The sequence below is a fragment of the Pecten maximus genome, chromosome 12, assembly GCF_902652985.1.
Source record: "Pecten maximus chromosome 12, xPecMax1.1, whole genome shotgun sequence".
NCBI classification, from domain to species: domain Eukaryota; kingdom Metazoa; phylum Mollusca; class Bivalvia; order Pectinida; family Pectinidae; genus Pecten; species Pecten maximus.
The window spans coordinates 36,253,084-36,280,803 of NC_047026.1; the positions used below are offsets into that span (position 1 = coordinate 36,253,084).

The 27,720-nt window shown below is 35.7% G+C and overlaps 1 protein-coding gene across 2 annotated transcripts; it reads left to right on the plus strand.

The window, feature by feature from the left end:
• The first annotated feature begins 1,894 nt into the window (after window positions 1–1,894).
• On the plus strand, window positions 1,895–26,035 carry LOC117339074 (sperm flagellar protein 1-like). 2 transcript variants are annotated; one of them, XM_033900447.1, is made up of 7 exons: window positions 1,895–2,339; window positions 8,881–8,992; window positions 10,635–10,843; window positions 11,133–11,184; window positions 14,356–14,409; window positions 19,427–19,553; window positions 24,330–26,035. In XM_033900447.1, exons 1-7 carry the CDS (start codon window positions 2,216–2,218, stop codon window positions 24,441–24,443), a joined length of 792 nt encoding a protein of 263 aa, XP_033756338.1. In that variant the 5' UTR covers window positions 1,895–2,215; the 3' UTR covers window positions 24,444–26,035. The 2 variants fall into 2 exon arrangements, with proteins under 2 accessions (XP_033756338.1, XP_033756339.1); XM_033900448.1 differs by lacking the exon at window positions 14,356–14,409.
• The last annotated feature ends 1,685 nt before the right edge of the window (window positions 26,036–27,720 follow it).

Genomic DNA, 27,720 nt, shown 5'->3' on the forward strand with positions numbered 1-27,720 from the left:
TGGTATAAAACCGGTTTGGAGACAGATCCAAGGGGAGGTTCATTCCATTATACCATGGGGTGGATAGGAGGACAGGGTGACTTTATGAACATATGGTCAGTTTTATTTACCTTAAGATGAAAAGAATTTCACTTAAGGGACAAGTATTTTGCATTATGTCTGCACATAATTTTTTTTCACTTAAGTGAAATTCTTTTTGTCTTAAGGGATATTAACATTGATTTGCATTATGTTTTATTTCACTTAAGTGAAATTTTTAATTTCACTTAAGTGAAAAAATATCCCCTTAAGAGGAAATGGGATTAAATGTTAAAACGGCTTGCTATAGTCTCTTGCTTCTGTTGATAGTAATGGCCTAAGTTTACGAAGTAAATGCATCTAGGACATTGATCTTTCATTTAGACTGGTGTTATTAAATTGGTTCACTTCTCTTTGAGGATCTTTAGAGATATGTCGACTGGTATACTCGTAAACAAAGCTACATAAGATACATGTTTATTACCAGATGGGACCTCTACCCAATGATCTGTCAAATGATATTGACCTGTCAGTATCGACTGACTTTGCTCACTGACCAATCATAAGACCGTGTAATATAGCCAAGTTATTCGAAGTAGGTTTACTGCTCTGTGTTAATGGATCGACCGAAAACAATGCATCACCCAGAACAAGTTAATAAACTTCCACAGTTGTATCGATAATGTTGCCTCTCAGTATCCGGAATATATGCCAGGCGATGAAAATAGGTGCCGTAGATGGTGAGTTCTGTGTCCAGTCAGGGCACGAGTAATAAAATTAACTTCCTTCGTCATTTGTGTGACAATAATATATATAGACAATTCATTTAGCCATTTCGCAAATAAACCTAGCTAAATCACAGCTGGTTCGCGGCCTATAAGACATAATATTTTTTTGAAGAGATATGGGAGTATTATTCGACATGTATGAAATGGTACACAGCGCCCATCAATATTTATCTTATTAGAGCATGTTGTGAGTAAAAAAAAGACAAAAAAAACCACACAAACAAACAAACAAACAAAAAACAACAAACAAACGACAGGGATTTAACAAAAAAAAACAACAACAAAAAAAACAACAGGAATCTATTAAAAAAATTAAATGAAGTTTAAACAGGAATTTGTTAATATCAATAATTCATTTATTGATATGAACAACTCATCTATGGAAATTTTTAATAACTCAAGTATTAGCATCAAGAGAATGAACTGAATTATAAATATTAGAAATTATAATTAGTATTAATGCATGATTTATTCACATATAAATCTAAATGGATATCTTTCCACAACAGCTTGTCACACTTGTAATTGGTATAATTAGTCTTTTGCATATACCACAAATTGATAAACAGCATTTATCTGTAAGTTTAAGTTTGATCCATATACCATTTGAATTTGGTAATTCTCGTATTTACGTATACTTTAATTCCGTGAATTGTCAATCTAATTAAAATCTAGATGGTCATTCTCACTACGTTACATCAGAGACCTATATAGTATATAGGTCTCTGGTAACATGAACGTAGTGAACATGACCATCTAGATTTTAATTTAGATTGGTGAATTGTTTACCCAAAATATAGCATTTACACGTAACTCAACACGAGATAAGGGAGGTAATTACTACAGACTTGTGTGTTTACCGTAACAAATCTATATTCAATATAGAAACAAATACAATTTTGGATAATAAGTTTAATGTGTTCGTAAACTTGAAGTATTAGCTGAAATTATGGTGATTGCTTACTGTATCACATTTTATCATCTTTGTTAATTTTAAAACAAACGTGTGTAAAGTCACAAAGTGACTGGTTCAGCTGAGGTTCGACCGGAACTTAAGATGTTCTCTTGAGTGCAGTACATTCACATGCATGCTGGGATTGTGCGTTGCTGAGAACAACAAGACAATCTTCCATATTTTTCGGTAGTTGTTTACAGTTTCTAAAATAGTAATTTGTTTTAAAAAAAGTAGCAGACGTGATTGATGAAACTGAATGAACTACCATGATGACTTGCACGGTGGTTAACTGACTGTATGTCACAGCGATATTGTAACGATATTGTGTTTGACAAGGCTCCCGGACTCCCGGGTTCGACAGTCTGCAGTTTTTAGACTGTTAACAGTTAAGTTCCAGTAGATCCTCTGTATTTCGGATGAATCGTATAGAAGAGCACTAGGATAACTTCCAAAAATGAGTATTACGGATTCCGCCTCGGGATTGGACGAAGAAAGCCTCGAGACGGTTTATGGCTGGGTGGACGAAGTACCACTGACAAGACCAAAAAAGAACATCTCGAGAGATTTTTCTGACGGCGGTACGTATCAAGCAAAAATGTGGTTTTTCCTTATGTGTTGTACATTGTGGAATCATGTATACTATAACATAAAAAGAAACATACCCACAGCAAGAAATTGTTTGTCTCTTCTATACATGTACTTCAAATTACCAACCTGATTGAAGTATAGATAAAATATTTATGCGTGTATATTAAAATCTAAAAAGACAAACATTTTAAAATGTTTAACAATACAAAACAGAATTGTAGGGGTGCAGGGCTTATTCTGAGGGTGTTAATGTGCCCCAAATTATTTCATATCTAATTTAATGCCCAAATTATTCATATTTAAGCCAAATTCCAAAATTAGGTAGGGCTCTGTGTAAATATAAAAACAGACCTCATTTACCTGAACAAAACACTTGACGAACAAACCGACCAAAGCACAAACAATCTCTGGAATATTTTCAAATCTACACTACAAGAATCTGTCAACAAACATATACCTCAAAAACTCCTCTGACACTTACAAACATCGACTCCCTATGATAACACCCCCTCTTCGCCGCTTCATACAGTAAACTTATCAAAATGCCTTCACTCCAAAAGTCGAACAAACCATCAGCTGACACAAAAATACAAAAGCACAAAGGCTGAATTACAACGGCAAATATGCAACGCACACCGCAACTATATTGAAAAGATGATCACAGACATACAGGCACACCTCACACTAATAACAAATTCAACAAAAAGAAACTGTTTTCATACATACGAACCACAAGGAAAGAGAACAGTGACATCCCTGCACTCCGCGAAGAAGGACAACTCACCAGACACTACCGCAAAGGCGAACATACTAAATGAACAATTCCAATCTGCCTTCACCACAGAACTCGACGAAAACATTCCAGACAAAGGACCCTCACCACACCCCATCATGCCAGAAATACAACTCACTAGCAACGGTATAGAAAAATTACTGAACAACATAAATCCACACAAAGCATCAGGACCAGATCAAATCCACGGCAAAATCCTTAAAGAACTGAGACACACCATAGCACCTATCCTCACTAAAATTTTCAACACATCACTCGACACAAACATGTTACCACACAACTGGAAACACGCACACGTCAGCCCCATTTACAAGAAAGGAGACGAGTACAATCCCACAAACTACCGTCCCATATCACTCACCTGCATCACATGTAAACTCATGGAACACGTCATAACAAGCACCATAATGAAACACTTGGAGAACAATAACATTTTATACAACCTACAACACAGATTTCGTTCTTCAAGATCTTGTGAAACACAACTTTCTGCATTCATCCATGACCTTGCCCAAAACGCAAACACAAACACACAAACAGACATCATCATCATGGACTTTGCCAAAGCCTTTGACAAAGTACCACACAAAAGACTTCAGTACAAACTTAAATTCTATGGGATTACAGGGAACACACTCGCATGGATAACAGACTTCTTGACACACCGCACTCAAACAGTAGTACTTGATGGGAAACACCAGTTACATCAGGAGTACCCCAAGGAACCTGTTTGGGACCCATTCTCTTCCTCATCTACACAAATGACTTACCAGATTACATTAAACACAGCACCCTCAGACTTTTTGCAGATGACAGCATAATTTACAAAACAATACACAACATCATTGACGCAACCAAACTACAACAAGACATAGACGCAGCAGGCAAATGGGAACACGATTGGCTGATGACCTTTCACCCCGACAAACGCAATATCATATCCACATCCAACAAACGCACAAAAATTAAATACCCATACAAACTCCACAACCACACATTACAACAAGTAGACTCAAGCAAGTACTTAGGCATAACACTACAGAACAACCTTAAATGGGACACACATATAAACAACATCACATCAAACGCAAACAAATCACTAGGATTTTTGAAACGGAACCTAAAAATAAACTCACAACACATCAAAGAACATGCATACAAGGCCATTGTTAGACCCAAACTGGAATACTGCTCCTCCATATGGGACCCTCACAACACAAGTAAAATAAACCAGTTACAAAAGATACAACGCAGAGCAGCACGATACGTACAAAACAGATACCACAACACAAGCTCAGTACAAGACATGCTAGACTGCTTAAATTGGCCATCACTACAAACAAGAAGACTGCAAACAAGACTCATTCTATTCTACAAAATCATACACCAACATGTATTGATAGAATGCAGCAACATCCTTCACCCAACAGACTCTAGAACCAGACAAGCACACCCCTACACTTACAAACACATATCTGCTACCAAGGACACATATAAATTCTCCTTCTTTCCTCACACATTTACACAATGGAACCTCCTCCCGGTAGCAGCAGTACAGTGTACCACACTAGAGGGCTTCAAGGCACACATACCAAACTCAGTCCTTGAACCCCTCGTAAACAAACACTAGGTCAAAAAGTTCTTTTTTATCCTTTTAACCATACTAAAAAAAAAACTAAACAAGAAATATCTTTAAAAAAGATAAACGGCATAGTTTTAATGCTGGTGGTTATAATGTAAAACTACTGGTGAAATAAGTTAACGAACTACATTGTAATTAATAAATGCGCAGTTTCAGCACGGATAACAAAATTATATCGGTTTGAATCATTTTTGGTGATAATAAGACTGCAAATATGTCATTTGAATAGATGCATCTACTTATTCAGCTTGCATTCAATTTAAAAGGGACATCACGGTAAAAACGAAAACTGAATGTACACGTTTTGTTCCTTTCCAGTTATGTTTCTGTGCTGTCCCAATGTTTACAGTCAATCCCTATGTCCAGCTTGACCACTCGATTTAGTTGGGAATCCCCCTCTAAATTTAGCGCGGAAATTATTTTAAAATCATTACGTGACTGTTTTGAAATCGTGGCAGCACAAACACACGATAGTTTACAAGGCGATATCTATATTCCATCTGGGTTAGTTGGATAACGATATTATACAGTGGTTTAAATGTTAAATAATACGTTCTGTATATATTACGGCACACATATTTATGTGTAAATAAGTGTAAACATTGTTCATATAGTATAGTGACAGTAGCGATGTACTGGTACAGACTGTATAAATATTACCGAGTTTGTGGAACTATTACCGAGTTTGTGTTAATATTACAGAGTTTGTGTAAATATTACCGAGATTGTGGAAATCTTACCGAGTTTGTGTAAATATTACCGAGATTGTCATGACCTACTATCAAACAATCAAGCAGAAAACGAGCGGCGTCCGTATTACAGCTGTTTTCATGTTTGAACTGTTGCAGTCTATTGTACTGCTTCCCAAGTTTAATTCTAGGATTGTGTTTGACCCATTTTCCTATTATTATCTTCATTGCGGAAGCTGTTATCGTTTTCAACCGCAGTCGATTCACATTGGAAGCCATTTTTGTTTCCATGTGTTTTAGTTTGTTGTGCGCATGCGTTTATCGTATATGTCACAAAATTTTTGCATATTCAGATTGTTGATCTGATAACCTTTTAATAATTGATAATTGATGTTTTTATGTACATACATCATCGAATTCGAATGGTTATTGTTCAGAAGGTTATTTTTTTAAAAGATATACCCAATAATATGATAAAAAATACAAAATAAATATTGGTTTACCGTGAGGTCCCTTTAACTTTGTTTCGTTTTTAACTGCATTATCTGCATTTTGCATTGACCGCTACATTGACCAATCACATACTTCATCTTGACCAGTAATGCCACCTGTCGCGTCATATCCGGGGCCAAAACAAAATTAGACGGCTATGCCGAAAAAACCTCTTTATCTTTTTAATCAGCTCCCCTGTGCACCCAACTCCAGGAAATCGTCATTATTGACGGAAGGGAGGTAACATAAGAAGAAAAAGAAGAAACATACCGAGCCTGGAGCTGGCTTGTCCGGTGATCTGAGGCTCGGTTACTAAAAATTCCAATTTCCAATGAAATAAACTGAGATTGATGTTGAAATTGATATTTTTTAAACAAGTTATGTTTACTGGTTACATGCATGTAAGAATATCACAAAATAAAGCATGTATTTTAAATAATTTGCAAAAAACGTGAATAGTCACGCTTGAGTGCGGGATACAAGAAATGACCCCATGAAAAATGAAAATTGACGATTTCAAGAGTAATATTTATTTTCATGAAATTTTGCTGGCACGGTTATGTGACAAACAACAAAACAAACAAATGTAAAAAAAATGGGTTTAATCAGTCCATTCATTAAGGAGGAAAACGAAAATATCGAAAGCTCGGGCTCGGGTCAAAAGCTCGGGATACAAGAAATGACCCCCACCCCAAAATTAGCTGTTTTAAACAGAAATCTTTCTGAATTCATCGGTTTTCGTCCCAAAATGAGACAAAAGAGGCCCCACCTTAAACAGTGAAAAAAAGCTCTGGTGAAAAATGGTACACCTTCAGCACGGTTTGGTACATATAGTTTAATTTGGTTTTTTTCCTGTTTTGGAGTGTTTTGTGGTTTGATGTAAATGTTTCCGACGCAAACATTGAATTACCGACAAGAAGCCGACACAGGGAAGAAAATGAACAATAAAATTGTTTTCATTTCTTATAATTAATTTGTACTAATTCAATTATATACATGTATTCATATGTCTTGAACAGGAGTTGACAAGATGTTAGAATAACCGAACATAACCCGACAACAGAGAAAATATATTTAAAAAAAAATCAGGGTAGACTTAATAATGGTTTTTTTTTCTGGTCAGTATCTTAGTATGCAGCATCATATTTAGCTTTGACAAGTGCTTCTATGGAGGCTTATTAAACATTGTAATTCTTTTATTTCAGGCGTCACGTATTAAATATCATAGCATGTATCAAAATGTTATATAAATCTTGTTACTTTGCCTTGCATTCAAAGGTTCAGCTTTTTTTCACATCTGGTTCAGTGACAGACAGCTGTGACATTGTCTGTGTTAAGGCACTGTTTGATAAGGCTGAGGAAGGAACTATAATTATCCCTCAAACTAATTAGCTTCTAGTTCATTTTCCACACGGCTGTGTTTAAAAACAAAATCTTAAGTCTGTGAAATGAACCTTTGGCATGCTCAGCTGATGACCACAACAGATTTCCCTATCATTACCAACATCCCTCACATGAAAAATCTGTTTGACTGCAATTCTTAGTAAAAAAAACTTTATTGAAAAGCTTCAGTTTTTAACCGAAAAACACTCAACAATCTCCAATTTTCAGGTTTGCCCGAAATCGTCATATAGACTAATGTTATTTACACGACCACAATGTAGATAAACCTCAAAAACCTGTAGATACCACTGTCATGTAACTGAAATACGCGATGTTTAATGTATACAATATTTATGTCTTGATATATATATATTGCAAAAATATTATTACATTAAGTATTTTTCCAAATTAGGTAACATGTTATATAAATGTTGCATGTTATTAGCTTCAAAAGGGGACAATTTTGACCATACTCTAGGTCAATAAACTTATAACGAAAAAAAAATGGTTTAACCAAATTTGGCCAAATGTATCCATGGAAGAAGAGAAACAAGTTTTGCAGTCAAAATAGTCAAAATTGGTTATAAATGTTGAGTACTTTTCAAATTCATTTGCTTCCAGTTTTTGAAACCAGAAAGCTAAATGTTAGTTAATCGTTTATCAAGATACAACATTACATTTGTAGATCTCATTTGGCCAATAATCATCTCCAGACCAAATTTCATCAAAATCTTTTCACATGTTATGGACTAGTAGAGATTTATAGGATTTACCTCAATAGGAAAATGTTGACTGCAATAAATGCATCTAATCTGTACTACGTCATAATATAAAAACAACACGACACAAACGTCAGTTTGCCATGCAGATAGCCCACCGTGCGTTATAGAAAAAATACTTCATACAGATGAAAACATTCCTTCTAGAATCTCTGAGGTTTCTGCTTCTGTGATTTAATCAGCTCACCTGCCCGAAGCGTCAACTTTTTCATTTAATGACTTTTTCTTAATAACCAAGAGGCCCAGGGACTTGATACTGGGCCTGTAGCATGCTGGGGTGAAGGGCTACCAAGTTTGTTCAAATAAATGACCTTGACCTTCTTTCAAGGTCACATGGGTCAAATAGGCTATAATCTTCAAATGACTTCTTCTCAATAACCAAGAGGCCAAGGGACTTGATATTGGGCCTGTAGCATGCTGGGGTGAAGGGCTACCAAGTTTGTTCAAATAAATGACCTTGACCTTCATTCAAGGTCACATGGGTCAAATAGGCTATAATCTTCAAACAACTTCTCAATAACCAAGAAGCCCAGGGACTTGATATTAGGCCTGTCTGTAGCATGCTCGGGTGTAGGGCTACCAAGTGTGTTCAAATGAATAACATTGACTTACATTCAAGGTCACGGGTGAAATATTTTAAATCTTGCGATAGCCAAGAGTCACCAAGACCCCTTATTAGGCCAATAGTTCATGTATATGTTCACAGAATTGGTATCTTCATTCATAAATGACATAATCTTTTTTTCCTTGTAGTTTTGTTTGCGGAAATGATACACTATTATTTTCCGAATTATGTTGATATGCATAACTATACAGCATCAAATGGAAGCAAAGGAAAAACTAAAAATTGGAACGTACTTAATAGGTAAGTATGATATTTAAGCTGCATATTCATGATATATAGTTTTCACTCTGGATTATTATTTGGTAGAATTATTTTGTCAGCGTCATGCACTGTGTTACAGAGGACACAGAGTTTGTAACTACTAGGTTTGTATAGTACGTGTGATAATCAAGTCTCACTTCATTTATATTTCATCAGAGAACATTTCTAGTCCAGTGCATCATTTTTATTGTATATTATGAAAGGTTTGATAGAATTCTTGTTTACAATGAGGGCAAATTTTCACTATTCGTTCCACAAGAAGGGAAATAGCACAATGCCCAGTTTATACACTCAAGTATAAAGTAAACACATCTGTATACTCCCCTAGATAGATGCTCATCAATAATTTAAAGTTAATTGTTTCTCGAATGATTTTTGTTGTTGTAGGGCATTTTAATGATGATGACTCACTCTGCTATGTTTCAATATAATTGGTATGTTTGATGTTATGCTATTATATCAGTTATCACCACCTGCAGTAAGCCTGTCTGTTATCTTTATCGATATGAAATTTATTGAAATATGGATTTCTTTTAACAAATAGCATAATGGATATAATCATTTGAAAAAATAACTTTTAACTTGGATCATTATAGGGCCTTACATGTATATCAATAGTATTGGTACCTCATAGTACAGAAAGTCAACTGACCAAATGTCAAGGTCATTAGGGCAAAGGCCAAGGTCAAATTTTGTGTCTTAATTTCTACTGTAGAACATTTTGTAATGACATTATGAAGCAAAGTTGGTCAAAATTAGACAAGAAGTCAACTGATCAAAGATCAAGGTCAATAGTTCAAATATCAAGGTCATTTAGGTCTAAAGGTCAAGGACAAATTGAATCTTTAACAATGGCCTAAATGCCTGTTAGTGGAAGGGATATTTATTGTTTAAATAGAACAAATTTAAGTTATGAAATTAGTATTATACATGTATACTGACCTGTTGGTGTTTGAGTAAACCTTGGTAAATCAAGATTTCGTTGTTTTTTTAGGTCACCTGACACAAAGTCACAGATGACCTGTTTAATCGCCTTTTGTATGTCATTGTGCATCATGCCTCCTTAAGCAATTCACATTTTGGACTTAATTCTTCTCAGAAACCCCTGAACCAATTTTAATGATATTTCGCAGAAACCTTCCATGACCAAAACCAAAATTGTGAATTTTATGGTGCCTACCCCAGAGAGGACTCACATGAGGGGCAGAGCCAAAAGAGGTCAATTTGACTGAAATTTCAAAAGTTTTCTAAAGACCCAAATAAGGTAGAATCAAAATGTACTCTTCATAAATGGAAGGGTCTTAGGTGTTTTACCAAATTTGTGAATTTCATGACCCTGGGCACTCACATTTGCCCCTGAGGAGGAGGTGATCTTTGCTATAGTTTATGTAGGGAAATCACATTTTGATGATATGCACATATTTGCCCTACTGACTCCCAGGCGCTGATGAGCAGGCTAGGGTCAAATTGACAGAAAAAATTCAAAACTCAGGTGACTGTTAAAGCGCATGGGCCTCTTGTTTAAAAAGCATTCATCAATTATGCATGTAAACTGCAAGGTTTGTATATTGCAATAAATCATAGATATTGATTATTAAAAACTACATGCTTGTTATTACAGAAAAGTTCTACGCAGGTTAAATTTTGAGTTAGCCGATGATGTGATCAGTAACCTATGTAAGCCTACACCCTTCGTTATTGAGAAAGTACTGATGGAACTGAAGACTCGGATTGACCAGAAGATGGAGATGGACAAAATACAGCCACCACCACCTATATCCTCATTTAGGGCCAAGGAGAGTGACCAACCAGAGGCTGATCAGCACTTTGGTATGTTTTGAATTGCCATGAAATTAATGTTCATGTCAAAATGTTAAGTTCAGGTCAGGTCTTTACTGGACAGTAATCCTACCTGACTGCCTATCTTGATACAAAAAATAGCCCAGCTACGAAATAGGGTAAGCCTGTACTCACTGATGTCCTCAATAGACTTAAAAATACATTGGTAAATTCTAAATCATATTTATTATCCTTAGGCTATTAAATGCATTTTAATAAGATGTGAAATAGAATATTCAAACACTTCAAAATATTCCACGTGACCATGTTTTGTGTTTAGGATGGAAAGGGAAAGGAACAAAAGGACAGAAGCTGCCACCAAAAGCCTCGGTGTAAGTAACTACACACTTCTCACTAGCATGTGGCATTGTGCTTGTTTTAACAAAATTTTGAAATTATTGTTTTAATCAATCAACTTTTTCATCCAAATATAAGTAAGTTAATACTCTTGGTATTTTTTTAACTATTGTATAGAAGTAAATTTTTACTCAAATATTTCTCTGCTTTAGCAAATCTTTTACATTATGTACATTTGATATAGATTTGAAGTCACCTTTTAATGTCTATCATCCATCCAAGAACTACTGTATCGATCCCCAAGTAAGCCCCCTCCAATAGTGTTATTGTTTACCATGTTTATCCTCAAATAAGCCCCCTCCCACAGTGTTATTGTTTACCATATTTATCCTCAAATAAGCCCCCTCCCACAGTGTTATTGTTTACCATATTGATCCTCAAATAAGCCCCCTCCCACAATGTTATTGTTTACCATATTTATCCTCAAATAAGCCCCCTCCCACAGTGTTATTGTTAACCATATTTATCCTCAAATAAGCCCCCTCCCACAGTGTTATTGTTAACCATATTGATCCTCAAGTAAGCCCCCTCCCACAGTGTTATTGTTTACCATGTTTATCCTCAAATAAGCCCCCTCCCACAGTGTTATTGTTTACCATATAAATTTATCCTCAAATAAGCCCCTCCCACAGTGTTATTGTTTACCATATTTATCCTCAAATAAGCCCCCTCCACAGTGTTATTGTTTACCATATTTATCCTCAAATAAGCCCCCTCCCACAGTGTTATTGTTTACCATATAAATTTATCCTCAAATAAGCCCCCTCCAATAGTGTTATTGTTTACCATATTTATCCTCAAATAAGCCCCCTCCCACAATGTTATTGTTTACCAATTACATTTATCCTCAAATAAGCCCCCTCCCACAGTGTTATTGTTTACCATATTTATCCTCAAATAAACCCCCTCCCACAGTGTTATTGTTTACCATATTTATCCTCAAGTAAGCCCCCTCCCACAATGTTATTGTTTACCATATTTATCCTCAAATAAGCCTCCTCCCACAATGTTATTGTTTACCATATTTATCCTCAAATAAGCCCCCTCCCACAGTGTTATTGTTTACCATATTTATCCTCAAATAAGCCCCCTCCCACAGTGTTATTGTTTACCATATAAATTTATCCTCAAATAAGCCCACTCCAATAGTGTTATTGTTTACCATATTTATCCTCAAATAAGCCCCCTCCCACAATGTTATTGTTTACCAATTACATTTATCCTCAAATAAGCCCCCTCCCACAGTGTTATTGTTTACCATATTTATCCTCAAATAAACCCCCTCCCACAGTGTTATTGTTTACCATATTTATCCTCAAGTAAGCCCCCTCCCACAATGTTATTGTTTACCATATTTATCCTCAAATAAGCCTCCTCCCACAATGTTATTGTTTACCATATTTATCCTCAAATAAGCCCCCTCCCACAGTGTTATTGTTTACCATATTTATCCTCAAATAAGCCCACTCCAATAGTGTTATTGTTTACCATATTTATCCTCAAATAAGCCCCCTCCCACAATGTTATTGTTTACCAATTACATTTATCCTCAAATAAGCCCCTCCCACAGTGTTATTGTTTACCATATTTATCCTCAAATAAGCCCCCTCCCACAGTGTTATTGTTTACCATATTTATCCTCAAATAAGCCCCCTCCCACAATGTTATTGTTTACCATATTTATCCTCAAATAAGCCCCCTCCCACAGTGTTATTGTTTACCATATTGATCCTCAAATAAGCCCCCTCCCACAGTGTTATTGTTTACTATATTGATCCTCAAATAAGCCCCCTCCCACAGTGTTATTGTTTACCATATTTATCCTCAAATAAGCCCCCTCCCACAGTGTTATTGTTTACCATATTGATCCTCAAATAAGCCCCCTCCCACAATGTTATTGTTTACCATGTTTATCCTCAAATAAGACCCCCCTACAGTGTTATTGTTTACCATATTTATCCTCAAATAAGCCCCCTCCCACAGTGTTATTGTTTACCATATTTATCCTCAAATAAGCCCCCTCCCACAGTGCTTTTGTTTACCATATTGATCCTCAAATAAGCCCCCTCCCAAATTGTTATTATTTACCATATTTATCCTCAAATAAGCCCCCTCCCACAGTGTTATTGTTTACCATGTTTATCCTCAAATAAGCCCCCTCCCACAATGTTATTGTTTACCATATTTATCCTCAAATAAGCCCCCTCCCACAATGTTATTGTTTACCATCTTTATCCTCAAATAAGCCCCTCCCACAATGTTATTGTTTACCATATTTATCCTCAAATAAGCCCCCTCCCACAGTGTTATTGTTTACCATATTGATCCTCAAATAAGCCCCCTCCCACAATGTTATTGTTTACCATATTGATCCTCAAATAAGCCCCCTCTCACAGTGTTATTGTTTACCATGTTTATCCTCAAATAAGCCCCCTCCCAAATTGTTATTATTTACCATATTTATCCTCAAATAAGCCCCCTCCCACAGTGTTATTGTTTACCATGTTTATCCTCAAATAAGCCCCCTCCTACAGTGCTATTGTTTACCATATTGATCCTCAAGTAAGCCCCCTCCCACAGTGTTATTGTTTACCATATTTATCCTCAAATAAGCCCCCTCCCACAGTGTTATTGTTTACCATATTTATCCTCAAATAAGCCCCCTCCCACAGTGTTATTGTTTACCATATTTATCCTCAAATAAGCCCCTTCCTCCAATATAATGTAAAAGTTTAGCATTAAAGTATTGGAGGCCTTATCTTACAATTAATGATGTTGCAAAAATATGGAAAGGAGCTTATTTGTGGGCTGGGGTTTATTTTCAGATAGATATGACCATACAATTTATTCCTATACAATTTCTCAGGAACAAGCATTCATGGCCAAAGATAGTGGATGATTAAGAAAATTTGTAAGAAAAAAAATAAATTTATAAACAGCACAGTATTATCTAATTATTTTAGTATGCTGTAAAAGTTGACAGGAATACATATTCATATTCTTATGGTTTTGTCAGTCATAAATTTTAAAATTAGGTACTGGAGATTTATAAGGGTAAATGTCTGACAGATTTGCTTTATTTGCATTACATTCATTGTTAAATAAAATAGAAAATGAAATCCTTCTTTTGTTAACACAAATTTCAGAGAAATACCTGCTCCACCACCATTTGAAAGAGTTACTCACAAGAATCTTGGAAGGTAGACTAGTCTCCTCCACCTGTTGTTGCTTGTACTTTTCTTTCACGTTTTGTCTGTTGTTCAAAGTAGTGGGTTTTGGAGTCATTCTATAGAAATCCATGTGTCTACCTTGTCATGCCCTACATTATTGTATAGACTGATAAATATGTGTCATTCTTTCTAACACTGATTTGTATTTCCTTATAACAGATTTGTACTGCACTTTAATCATTTTTCTTATTATAACATAATTTATTTATTAAATTTATGAAAGCAAATAAAACAAAAGGTTTTCTTTTAACTAACATGATAATCTTTTCACAAATATTACTTAAAATTGATACATTGAACATGGTACCATCTCAGGAATGTTGTCATTGATCTGTTGGTACTTGGTACCATCTCAGGAATGTTGTCATTGGTACTTGGTACCATCTCAGGAATGTTGTCTTTGATCTGTTGGTACATGGTACCATATCAGGAATGTTGTCATTGGTCTGTTGGTACATTGTACTATCTAAGGAATGTTGTCATTGGTACAAGGTACCATCTCAGGAATGTTGTCATTGATCTGTTGGTACTTGGTACCATCTCAGGAATGTTGTCATTGGTACAAGGTACCATCTCAGGAATGTTGTCATTGATCTGTTGGTACATGGTACCATCTCAGGAATGTTGTCATTGGTACAAGGTACCATCTCAGGAATGTTGTCATTGATCTGTTGGTACATGGTACCATATCAGGAATGTTGTCATTGGTCTGTTGGTACATTTTACTATCTCAGGAATGTTGTCATTGGTTCACGGTACCATCTCAGGAATGTTGTCATTGGTACAAGGTACCATCTCAGGAATGTTGTCATTGATCTGTTGGTACATGGTACCATCTCAGGAATGTTGTCATTGGTACAAGGTACCATCTCAGGAATGTTGTCATTGATCTGTTGGTACATGGTACCATATCAGGAATGTTGTCATTGGTCTGTTGGTACATTGTACTATCTAAGGAATGTTGTCATTGGTACAAGGTACCATCTCAGGAATGTTGTCTTTGATCTGTTGGTACATGGTACCATATCAGGAATGTTGTCATTGGTCTGTTGGTACATTGTACTATCTAAGGAATGTTGTCATTGGTACAAGGTACCATCTCAGGAATGTTGTCATTGATCTGTTGGTACATGGTACCATCTCAGGAATGTTGTCATTGATCTGTTGGTACATGGTACCATCTCAGGAATGTTGTCATTGGTCTGTTGGTACATGGTACCATCTAAGGAATGTTGTCATTGGTACAAGGTACCATCTCAGGAATGTTGTCATTGGTCTGTTGGTACATGGTACCATCTCAGGAATGTTGTCATTGGTACATGGTACCATCTAAGGAATGTTGTCATTGGTACTTGGTACCATCTTAGGAATGTTGTCATTGGTCTGTTGATACATGGTACCATCTTAGGAATGTTGTCATTGGTCTGTCGGTACATGGTACCATCTAAGGAATGTTGTCATTGGTCTGTCGGTACATGGTACCATCTAAGGAATGTTGTCATTGGTACAAGGTACCATCTCAGGAATGTTGTCATTGGTCTGTTGGTACATGGTACCATCTCAGGAATGTTGTCATTGGTCTGTCGGTACATGGTACCATCTCAGGAATGTTGTCATTGGTCTGTCGGTACATGGTACCATCTAAGGAATGTTGTCATTGGTCTGTCGGTACATGTACCATCTCAGGAGTGTTGTCCTTGGTACATGGTACCATCTCAGGAATGTTGTCATTGGTCTGTTGGTACATGGTACCATCTCAGGAGTGTTGTCCTTGGTACATGGTACCATCTCAGGAATGTTGTCATTGGTCTGTTGGTACATGGTACCATCTCAGGAATGTTGTCATTTGTACATGGTACCATATCTCAGGAATGTTGTCATTGGTACACGGTACCATCTCAGGAATGTTGTCATTGGTACATGGTACCATCTCAGGAATGTTGTCATTGGTCTGTTGGTACATGGTACCATCTCAGGAATGTTGTCATTGGTACATGGTAACATCTCAGGAATGTTGTCATTGGTACATGGTACCATCTCAGGAATGTTGTCATTGGTCTGTTGGTACATGGTACCATCTCAGGAATGTTGTCATTGGTACATGGTACCATCTCAGGAATGTTGTCATTGGTCTGTTGGTTACATGGTACCATCTCAGGAATGTTGTCATTGGTCTGTTGGTACATGGTACCATCTCAGGAATGTTGTCATTGGTACATGGTACCATATCTCCGGAATGTTGTCATTGGTCTGTTGGTATTCTTACATTTTTTGGGTAATTTCAAAGTTGTGATGAAGCATGCAATTAATGTTTGATAAATAATTAGTTTACAGATGGTAACAGATATTTAAATTGTGCTCCAGATCAGTATAGTACATGTATAAAGGAAAATCATATCCACTTTCATCAAATTTCCCAGTTCTTCCACACCCAGGACAAAGAACTATCCTCTCTCTGGTTATGTGTATGGTAATGAATGGAGGTGACTCCATGCTCAGAAGTGTAACATATGCATGTTGGTAGTAACTTTTGTGTTTTTATAAGTCACATGAAATGAAGTTTCAAGTGACCTTTGGCAATCGCCTTATGTCTGTCATTAATATTGTCTGTTGTGCATCGTCTAGCTGTAAACAATTGTCTTTTCAGAAACTTCTGAATCAAATTCAGTGAAATTTTGCAGAAACATTTCTTGGCACACATGTATATAGCCCTCTTCCATGGGGATCCAATGGATTGAAGATACAGTAGAATCAGATTCTCTTCATTGATGGATTGTTTCCTTAGTTGAGAATTTTGTGACCCTGAGGTCTCATGTTTTCCTCATTGGGAGGGGAGGGGGAACTATAGTTTGTATTGGGAAATCATATTTCAAGTATCATTTGCTGAATTTTTATTGGGAATAACTTAAACCTGGTGTGAGATATCAGTTTAGAATGGCACTTGGTATGCATACTTTGGCCCTGACTGACCACTAGGGGCTGATGGATAATGGGCCAAATTGGGTCATATGGATCTCGACTGAAATATTAAGAATTGAGCTGAGCGTTAAGGCCCATGGGCATCTTGTTTATTCTAGATGTTTAGTTTATTTTTAGATGTGTCAATCTCCTTATTCATGTTTATGCATGGTTTCATTACTCTAGACTAGTTGTCCAAACTATTTTGTATTGTTGATATTAATTGGCTTCAAATTCACAATATATCTATCAATTATCTCGGCCATTTTGAAATTTTTCAGGATCAATCCATAGCAAGATCAACAAAAATTGTGAATTATATGCTGTGGGTAGGACAGAAAGGGTCAAATTGATTAAAATTTATAAAATCGTCTACTCAAGACCCAAATATAGTAACAGTATAAACAACTCTTCATACATGAAGATGGATTTAAGGATCTTGCAGTAATTTACCGAAATTGTGAATTTCATTATAGGATCTCACAATTTCCTCTTGGGAGGGGATTAACATCATTTGTTAAATTGCCATTGGAAATTCATTGTTCAGGTACTTCAGACTTTGTTATTAGAATCATTAGCATATAATATGGCAGTTTGGTAGTAAGCAAACATAAGCTAGGACTGATCGCTGGGGGCCAAATAGGACCAAATTAACTGAAACTTCAGAAATCTTACTCTAAAGGCAATGATATTTATGATAGACTCAAATACTTTTCGTAGATGAAATGGTCTTTGGTGCTTTACCAAAATTATAACAGGTTTTAATACTGATGACCCTCCACTGACACATTTAGGTTTTGTAATCTGTCCTCTGGTGACCCTACAACTGACACATTTAGGTTTTGTAATCTGTCCTCTGGTGACCCTACAACTGACACATTTAGGTTTTGTAATCTGTCCTCTGGTGACCCTCTACTGACACATTTAGGTTTTGTAATCTCTCCTTTAATGACCCTACAACTGACACATCAGGTTTTGTAATCTGTCCTCTGATGACCCTACAACTGACACATCAGGTTTTGTAATCTGTCCTCTGATGACCCTACAGTTGACACATTTAGGTTTTGTAATCTCTCCACAGATGACCCTACAGTTGACACATTGAGGTTTTGTAATCTGTCCTCTGATGACCCTACAGTTGACACATTGAGGTTTTGTAATCTCTCCTCTGATGACCCTAAAACTGACACATCAGGTTTTATAATCTGTCCTCTGATGACCCTACAGTTGACACATTGAGGTTTTGTAATCTGTCCTCTGATGACCCTACAACTGACACATCAGGTTTTGTAATCTGTCCTCTGATGACCCTACAACTGACACATTTTGGTTTTGTAATCTCTCCTCTGATGTCCCTACAACTGACACATCAGGTTTTGTAATCTGTCCTCTGATGACCCTACAACTGACACATCAGGTTTTGTAATCTGTCCTCTGATGACCCTACAGTTGACACATTTAGGTTTTGTAATCTCTCCTCTGATGACCCTACAACTGACACATTTAGGTTTTGTAATCTCTCCTCTGATGACCCTACAACTGACACATTGAGGTTTCCTTCACATTGTTATTTCTAACATCACATTTTACACGTTAATATTTTTTTAAAATTCTATTCCTTGATAGTGTTAAGCAATTTAAACATTGAATGCACAAATTTTTTTTTTTTTTGCTGTTTTTTGCTGTTGTTTTTTTCAGAAGCTGAATCCTAGTATTTTTTAAAATCTATTAACTATTACAGTCTGATTCAGTGATTTTTACTTCAAGTCAGGATTAAAAGTGAGACAGATCACATCACTAATTATTTGGGTTACATGAGATTTTGTCGTACAGTATTGAAAAAGTATCACATGTTGTTAGCACTTTATTACAAAACATAGAAAAGGTGAAAAATATAATTACTTATATGGAGGGTAGAATGTAGACATTCATAATCCTGAATTAATATAATAATCTTAACAGATATCAGGGAAACTGGTGTTAATAATTTGATGGCCACAAGTTGAACATGATTTCTTCGTTGTTATAGAAAGGACCCTATCATGCCCTCATCTGGGCCACAGCGTCAAAAAGGGGGAAATAAAAATGAGCCGGATCTCACCATGAAGTATGAGGAAAAGGTGCATGAATGTCTTAGCAAGGATGAGACAATTGCGGTAGGTAATCACAATATCTAGATGATTAGTATGCAGGCTGTTTGGTGGTTTAAGATGGAATTGTATAGTAAGGACCAGTCATCTTCCAAATTTATCAAATCATTTAATACACCCACCTATCTCACCAATATACTGTATATGTGTACCCAAATCAAATAGACAATATTCTTAATGTGTTAGGCCAAAATCACAGTCACCTGAATTAAATCCTGATTAGATGGCCAGATTTATATTAGACTTTCTCATAGATTAAATGATATCGTGCTCGTGTGTTAATCTCACTGAGTTTTATCCAAACAAGCTACAAAAAGTATGTGAAGGATATTATACAATTTTTCTTTACGCTGCAGTGTTCTAAAAGTTCATGTTTAAGTGCAGTGTTAAATTGATAGTAGGCATTGTTGGTTAGTAAACAATATTTGTTTACTTTTTCTGTGCACCTATTGATTATGTTATATACATTGTATATTTGGTATATGATGTCTTGATAAAGGGGCAGATTGCCTCGAAAATTCGACAATTTACTTGTCTGTACTGTCGTTATTACTACTTGACATATATTTGTATATTTGGTATATAATAGTTGCATATGTCCTGATATATACACTAGGTATATAAATATGTAATTGTATTATTGTTATCGTTGATGATAAATGATTTCAAGCCTAGGACAATGAATTATTGTGAAGCTTGTTGATCCTTTATCTGTTAATTGTGACGATTCTATAGGACTGATCTCTTTCTTAGTACATCATTGCTTGTGATCAGGAGATGATATCTTTCTTAGTACATCATTGCTTGTCAGGAGATGATATCTTTCTTAGTACATCATTGCTTGTCAGGAGATGATATCTTTCTTAGTACATCATTGCTTGTGATCAGGAGATGATATCTTTCTTAGTACATCATTGCTTGTCAGGAGATGATATCTTTCTTAGTACATCATTGCTGGTCAGGAGATGATATCTTTCTTAGTACATCATTGCTTGTCAGAAGATGATATCTTTCGGAAGTAGATTATTTTGGTAGAAATCCACACAACAGTAATAAACAACAAAACATATTTGATAAAGCTAACTTTAGTGTAGATTGATGGGAGAGCTGGTCCCTACTATTACAGGGGTGTGTCTTTAATGGATTTACCAGTGTTTCTCACACTCTGAATGACATTGCATGCTTGACAGTCTTGTTGTCAGCTTCTGGTTGATCTGATACATTATTAGCATTATATGTTCTTGTGCTAATTTGCTCAATAGTTTAGACAAATTTCACACATTTTGTTAACAATGCTTAGACTTGAAATTAACAATTAACGTTTCCTGTTCATTATTGGTACAAATGGTATTTATCGGAGGAGTGACTGAAAACACATTGCTGTCGATTTGATATTACCCTCCAGGGATCAGAGGACTTGTTTTGTATGGCAGTAATGATTAAATCATTAATAATGAATATATATTATTCTGCACTGTATGCATGAATCACTCCAGATCACTTCTTTATTGTCTTTTCATGACTGCTGAAATAGATCATTCACTACATACACGTCTTTATTACAATCACAAGCAGTAAAATATCTTTTTATGCATATTGCATTTTGAGACCAATCGGAAAACAACATGGCCGACAGGCAGCCATCTTGGATTTTGATAATTGAAGTTTGTTATCGCTATTTCTCAGAAAGTACTAAAAGGATCTTTCTCAAATTTCATATACAACTGTATAGGTTCCCCATGTTTGAAAAGTACTTGAGGGATGTTTCTCAATTTGCACAGATTAGTAAGAGGACGGGAAAAATAGAGAAAAGATCAATCTGACATGGAACCTATATAAAAAGCATTCACTGGTGGGCGCCTAGATACGACAGGGATCTCTTGTATACAAACCAATTTACAGCAGGGATTGGATTTATTCTATACAAACCCGTCTATATAGTTGGAATATGATGATTTTTTATACAACCCCATCAACAGTAGAAACGGGATGTTTCATTTTATGCAAACCCATCTACAGTGAGGACAGAATGTTTTGTTTTATACAAACCCGCCTATTGTAGGGACGGGATGTTTTGTTTTATACGAACCCGCCTATTGTAGGGACGGGATGTTTTGTTATATACAAACCCGCCTATTGTAGGGACGGGATGTTTTGTTATATACAAACCCGTCTATTGTAGGGATGAGATGTTTTGTTATATACAAACCCGCCTATTGTAGGGATGAGATGTTTTGTTTTATACAAACCCGTCTATTGTAGGGACGGGATGTTTTGTTATATACAAACCCGTCTATTGTAAGGACGGGATGTTTTGTTATATACAAACCCGTCTATTGTAGGGATGAGATGTTTTGTTATATACAAACCCGTCTATTGTAGGAACGGGATGTTTTGTTATATACCAACCCGTCTATTGTAGGGACGGGATGTTTTGTTATATACAAACCCGCCTATTGTAGGGACGAAATGTTTTGTTATATACAAACCGGTCTATTGTAGGGACGGGATGTTTTGTTTTATACAAACCCGCCTATTGTAGGGACGGGATGTTTTGTTATATACAAACCCGTCTATTGTAGGGACGGGATGTTTTGTTATATACAAACCCGTCTATTGTAGGGACGGGATGTTTTGTTTTTTACAAACCCGTCTATTGTAGGGACGGGATGTTTTGTTATATACAAACCCGTCTATTGTAGGGACGGGATGTTTTGTTATATACAAACCTGTCTATTGTAGGGACGAGATGTTTTGTTATATACAAACCCGCCTATTGTAGGGACGGGATGTTTTGTTATATACAAACCCGTCTATTGTAGGGACGGGATGTTTTGTTTTTTACAAACCCGTCTATTGTAGGGACGGGATGTTTTGTTATATACAAACCCGTCTATTGTAGGGACGAGATGTTTTGTTATATACAAACCCGTCTATTGTAGGGACGGGATGTTTTGTTATATACAAACCCGTCTATTGTAGGGACGGGATGTTTTGTTTTATACAAACCCGTCTATTGTAGGGATGAGATGTTTTGTTATATACAAACCCCTCTATTGTAGGGACGAGATGTTTTGTTATATACAAACCCGTCTATTGTAGGGACGGGATGTTTTGTTATATACAAACCCGTCTATTGTAGGGACGAGATGTTTTGTTTTATACAAACCCGCCTATTGTAGGGACGAGATGTTTTGTTATATACAAACCCTTCTATTGTAGGGACGGGATGTTTTGTTATATACAAACCCGCCTATTGTAGGGACGAGATGTTTTGTTATATACAAACCCGTCTATTGTAGGGACAGGATGTTTTGTTATATACAAACCCGCCTATTGTAGGGACGGGATGTTTTGTTATATACAAACCCCTCTATTGTAGGGACGAGATGTTTTGTTATATACAAACCCGTCTATTGTAGGGACGGGATGTTTTGTTTTATACAAACCCGTCTATTGTAGGGACGGGATGTTTTGTTATATACAAACCCGTCTATTGTAGGGACGGGATGTTTTGTTTTTTACAAACCTGTCTATTGTAGGGACGGGATGTTTTGTTATATACAAACCTGTCTATTGTAGGGACGGGATGTTTTGTTTTTTACAAACCCGTCTATTGTAGGGACGGGATGTTTTGTTATATACAAACCCGTCTATTGTAGGGACGAGATGTTTTGTTATATACAAACCCGTCTATTGTAGGGACGGGATGTTTTGTTATATACAAACCCGTCTATTGTAGGGACGGGATGTTTTGTTATATACAAACCCGTCTATTGTAGGGATGAGATGTTTTGTTATATACAAACCCCTCTATTGTAGGGACGAGATGTTTTGTTATATACAAACCCGTCTATTGTAGGGACGGGATGTTTTGTTTTATACAAACCCGTCTATTGTAGGGACGAGATGTTTTGTTTTATACAAACCCGCCTATTGTAGGGACGGGATGTTTTGTTATATACAAACCCGTCTATTGTAGGGACGGGATGTTTTGTTATATACAAACCCGTCTATTGTAGGGACGGGATGTTTTATACAAACCCACGGTCTATTGTAGGGACGGGATGTTTTGTTATATACAAACCCGTCTATTGTAGGGACGGGATGTTTTGTTATATACAAACCCGACTATTGTAGGGACGGGATGTTTTGTTTTATACAAACCCGTCTATTGTAGGGACGGGATGTTTTGTTATATACAAACCCGTCTATTGTAGGGACGGGATGTTTTGTTATATACAAACCCGCCTATTGTAGGGACGGGATGTTTTGTTTTATACAAACCCCTCTATTGTAGGGACGGGTTTGTTTGGTTTATACAAACTCATAAACAGTGGTGACGGGAATTAAGAAATGATTTACTACACCAACCCATCTATTGTAGGGAAGGAATGGAGCTTTTCATGTTTGTTGATAGATTAACCAGTAAAAGATCGAATACAGATGTTTAAAGTCATTTCATTCTTTTTATTTTCAATAATATCTGGGTTATATATGCATGACATCCCATTCTTATACTTATATGAGAATGGCATCACATCTGAGTTTTAGTCACAAGATATTGCAGGAGACACTTAATTTAAACTAATCAGAATCTTATCTTTTCTGAATTTCCTAATGTTGTTTTCAATCCCTCTAACTCGACTTTTGCTCCAGTATGTACTTTGGAATACAAGATAGATTGGATGTTACTGTGACCTTTAGTATGTCAACATTGCATGCGACACTGGTTGATGTAGTCACAACCTTTCATTTTGTTGATAAACTTCTATTTCATAGGTGTTGCAAGCTAAAACAAGACGACTTGAACATTTGTTGAATCTGAAGGACATTCGAATAAACGAACTTCAAAGTCAAGTAGAACATTTGCGGCCGACTGGTGGGATAAAATGAACGTCTACTGGACCAGTCCTCAGAGCTTCCCTTCACGCCTATCGCCCCTGTAGTTGTCTTCATCAGTGTTTGTTCTCTAGGGTAACGTGTAATGAATCATACAAGTGGATTAATGGTATACTCATCATTTGTGAACGGATATTTCAACGGCCACATTTAGATACCAATGTTCATTTAAGGACCAATTATATCTCGCATTCTCCATCAAACCAATTTGTATACAGTTCACCTATTTTCCTGACATCAAATGTTACATATGGTAACGTACACTACAAGATGTCTATGGAGCAATACAATTAACTAATGAATGGACTTTGTGTATTTGTATGATTCAATAACAATGGTAACTCATTTCTAGCTTCTGAAGTGTGGGCCACATTAGTTATCACAGACATAGTAAAAATTGTAAAATATTGTTTATTTATCAATTTATTCCACAGTTTTAAGACATTACTTTCACCCTAGTTTTGTGATATTTTTTTAACTAAATGTGAAATAAATCGAACATATTTGATACGTGCGATTTGTTTCCCTATATTATGTTTTAATCAATAGCGCTATCACTACTGTTTCTGCTGTATTGTAAGTTAGTGACACGAATTAGCATCCAATGATCTGATCCAGCTGTTTTGAAGCTACAATAATTCAAATACAATTTGGAAATCGGTAAATCTTCCCCCTTTTTTTTTTTTTTTTTGGAGAAGTAAACGTCTCGATTTTCATATTGTGATCATTTGATTGTTCATTGAATGAGTGTATTTTGTAATGTGCACGCATGCAGTCATTAAATGGTAGCTAACCATCAGGTTTATTAGGTTAAATGTATCCACATAGATTTTTCGTTTAAAATATCATTTACTTCATTTTTGTAGTAAAAATATTATAGGAGTATTTTTTATGTATTTTTCTAGTATATGGATGCCATCACTTAAATTGTAGTGCTTAATAATACGTCTTCAATAGTCTAACCGGTAGTGATGTGAACAGGTTGTTGCTTACAGAGTTGTGTGATGTGATATTGAATTACAGACTTAACATACCTTTTTTGTTTGAAACATTGAACGTTTTGCAATTAAATGTAACAGAAACATTTTAAACAATTTCATTTTCCACAACATGAACTAATCATTTGGATTCATTCTGTTTAGATTTTGTAAGTTTTTTGCTTAATGTCACAAATATTACACTCAGCATATTTTGTATAATTGAGCCCTATTATATGTTATATAAGTTACAATAACAACAACATAATAACGATGCATAAAACTTCAAAATTGATAAAACGATGGCAAAATATACAACGGAATTGAGGTGGTCAGGACTAGTAAGGTAGCACACTACAGTAGGACAGCCTAGCCATGGGCGATTTTTTTTAAGCAAATAACTCCTGTATTATGATATGCATAAAAAAAATGAAAAAAATAAATGTACACTATAATTGGTATATTCAGTATGAAGTAGTACAAACAGGCTTCACATTTGTTAAAACAAAAAATAATCAATTGGTTCCAGATTTTAAATTTCCTGATTTTCCAAAAGTGTGTTTACACAGGAAATTTAGTTTTGCCTACAGCGAAAAATGGAAACCTACCGAAAACATAAGATAGCAGAAAAACTTAATTTACAACATGTCAAAACAAGATAAATTCTATCTTTGGGATAGAGATATTTAATTTCAAATAGGTTTCAGAAAAAAAAATTGTGTAGAGAATTGTCATTTTGGGTCAAATATAATATTTTGCAATTTTTGAGCATTTTTTAAGCGGTTACCATTGTATTCACAGCTCTAAATATCACTGAAAATATCAGTTTACTTATCCTTCAGAGCTGTATTATAATTGCAAATGTTGTACAGATTACAAATATATATACTTTATTAGAGGTAATATGTAAGGTTAACTGGCAATGTTTACATATCTAAAACTTGTGCCATATTTTTCAGAATTGGGCATTTTTACTGTACTCTGCTACCTAAGCAAATGTTGATAGTAATTAAAAAGTTTTGATTCGATTTTACAAGTGTTGTTAACTTGTTGACATATGGCTGTACCCCAGCTTTGAACAACGCTCTGCTTTACACACTGATTATATCTAGAAGAGAAAAAATATATGTGATGCTAAACTTTTTAGATTAGAGTATTTAGAGTATTAAACTAGGATGGGTTTTTGTCTGTTTAGATTCTGCTGACCAGAGTACGCCATCTCGAAAACATGGTCTACTTAAAAGACGAGCGGATTGTCGAGATGGAGAGGGTCAAAAACGAGATAAAACAAATAAGACGATTCTGAAATCAATGATTTTGTTACGGATCACGTTACAATAGTGTTCTTATAAAACTGTCTTATTTACAAGTAGAACATATATTTGTACGTATTGGTGAAATGCTTAAACTTTGCCTGCAGTTGTAGTGTTATTTCCATGGTGATTGCGGCAATGTGGTTCTTTGAACATGATTACGACATAATTAAATATCACCGGTTTTAATATAGCGCAATACTGTCGCGAAGTTCATCTGGATACCGTGTAGGTTAGCCCGAGTTTCCCCTGGCCCAGACATGGTGTGAAGGCCAGAGGAAACTCGGGCTATGTGTAGGTATATTATGTCATCAAGTGATCGTGTAGGTATATTATGTCATCAAGTGACCGTGTAGGTATATTATGTCATCACGTGACCTGTTTTACGAACTTCCGTACTTTTTCACTCTGAACAATTAAACGAGTTTAGGTTTCCTGAACAATTAGACAAGTTTAGGTTTCCTAAATACCTTTTGTATGGCGAAACTGTTAACGTTTGTTTTCATTTACCCTGTTGAGATTGAATTTGTATTCTTTTTGTGGAAAAGTATGATATGTGCATTGGTATGTTAACTAAATTTTATATCACATTCCAAGAGTTTATTTTAGAGATAGTCTGTTTTACATTTGTACATTTTATTTTTGTATTTTTGTTATGTTACATGTATACAAACCGGCCAAATTATAGAGTCCCGGCGGTGTCCGGTTTAGATATAGTCTACTGTGTATTTAGATTGTTATACTGATAGACAAGTAGTTATCTTCACAAATACCAGAGGTAAATACTATATATTTCTTTGTCTTGATATTATAGATTTTTTTTAATTGATGAAATGCGGCCGACCTTGTTTGTGCATGATTCCAATTAACTAAATATTCTAAGGCTTTGGATAAGACTAGAAACTTTTATGAACAAAATGGCAGTGGTGATTGAAAGTCGACCACGTCGCTATAAAAACATATGCTAAATATGTATCGGAT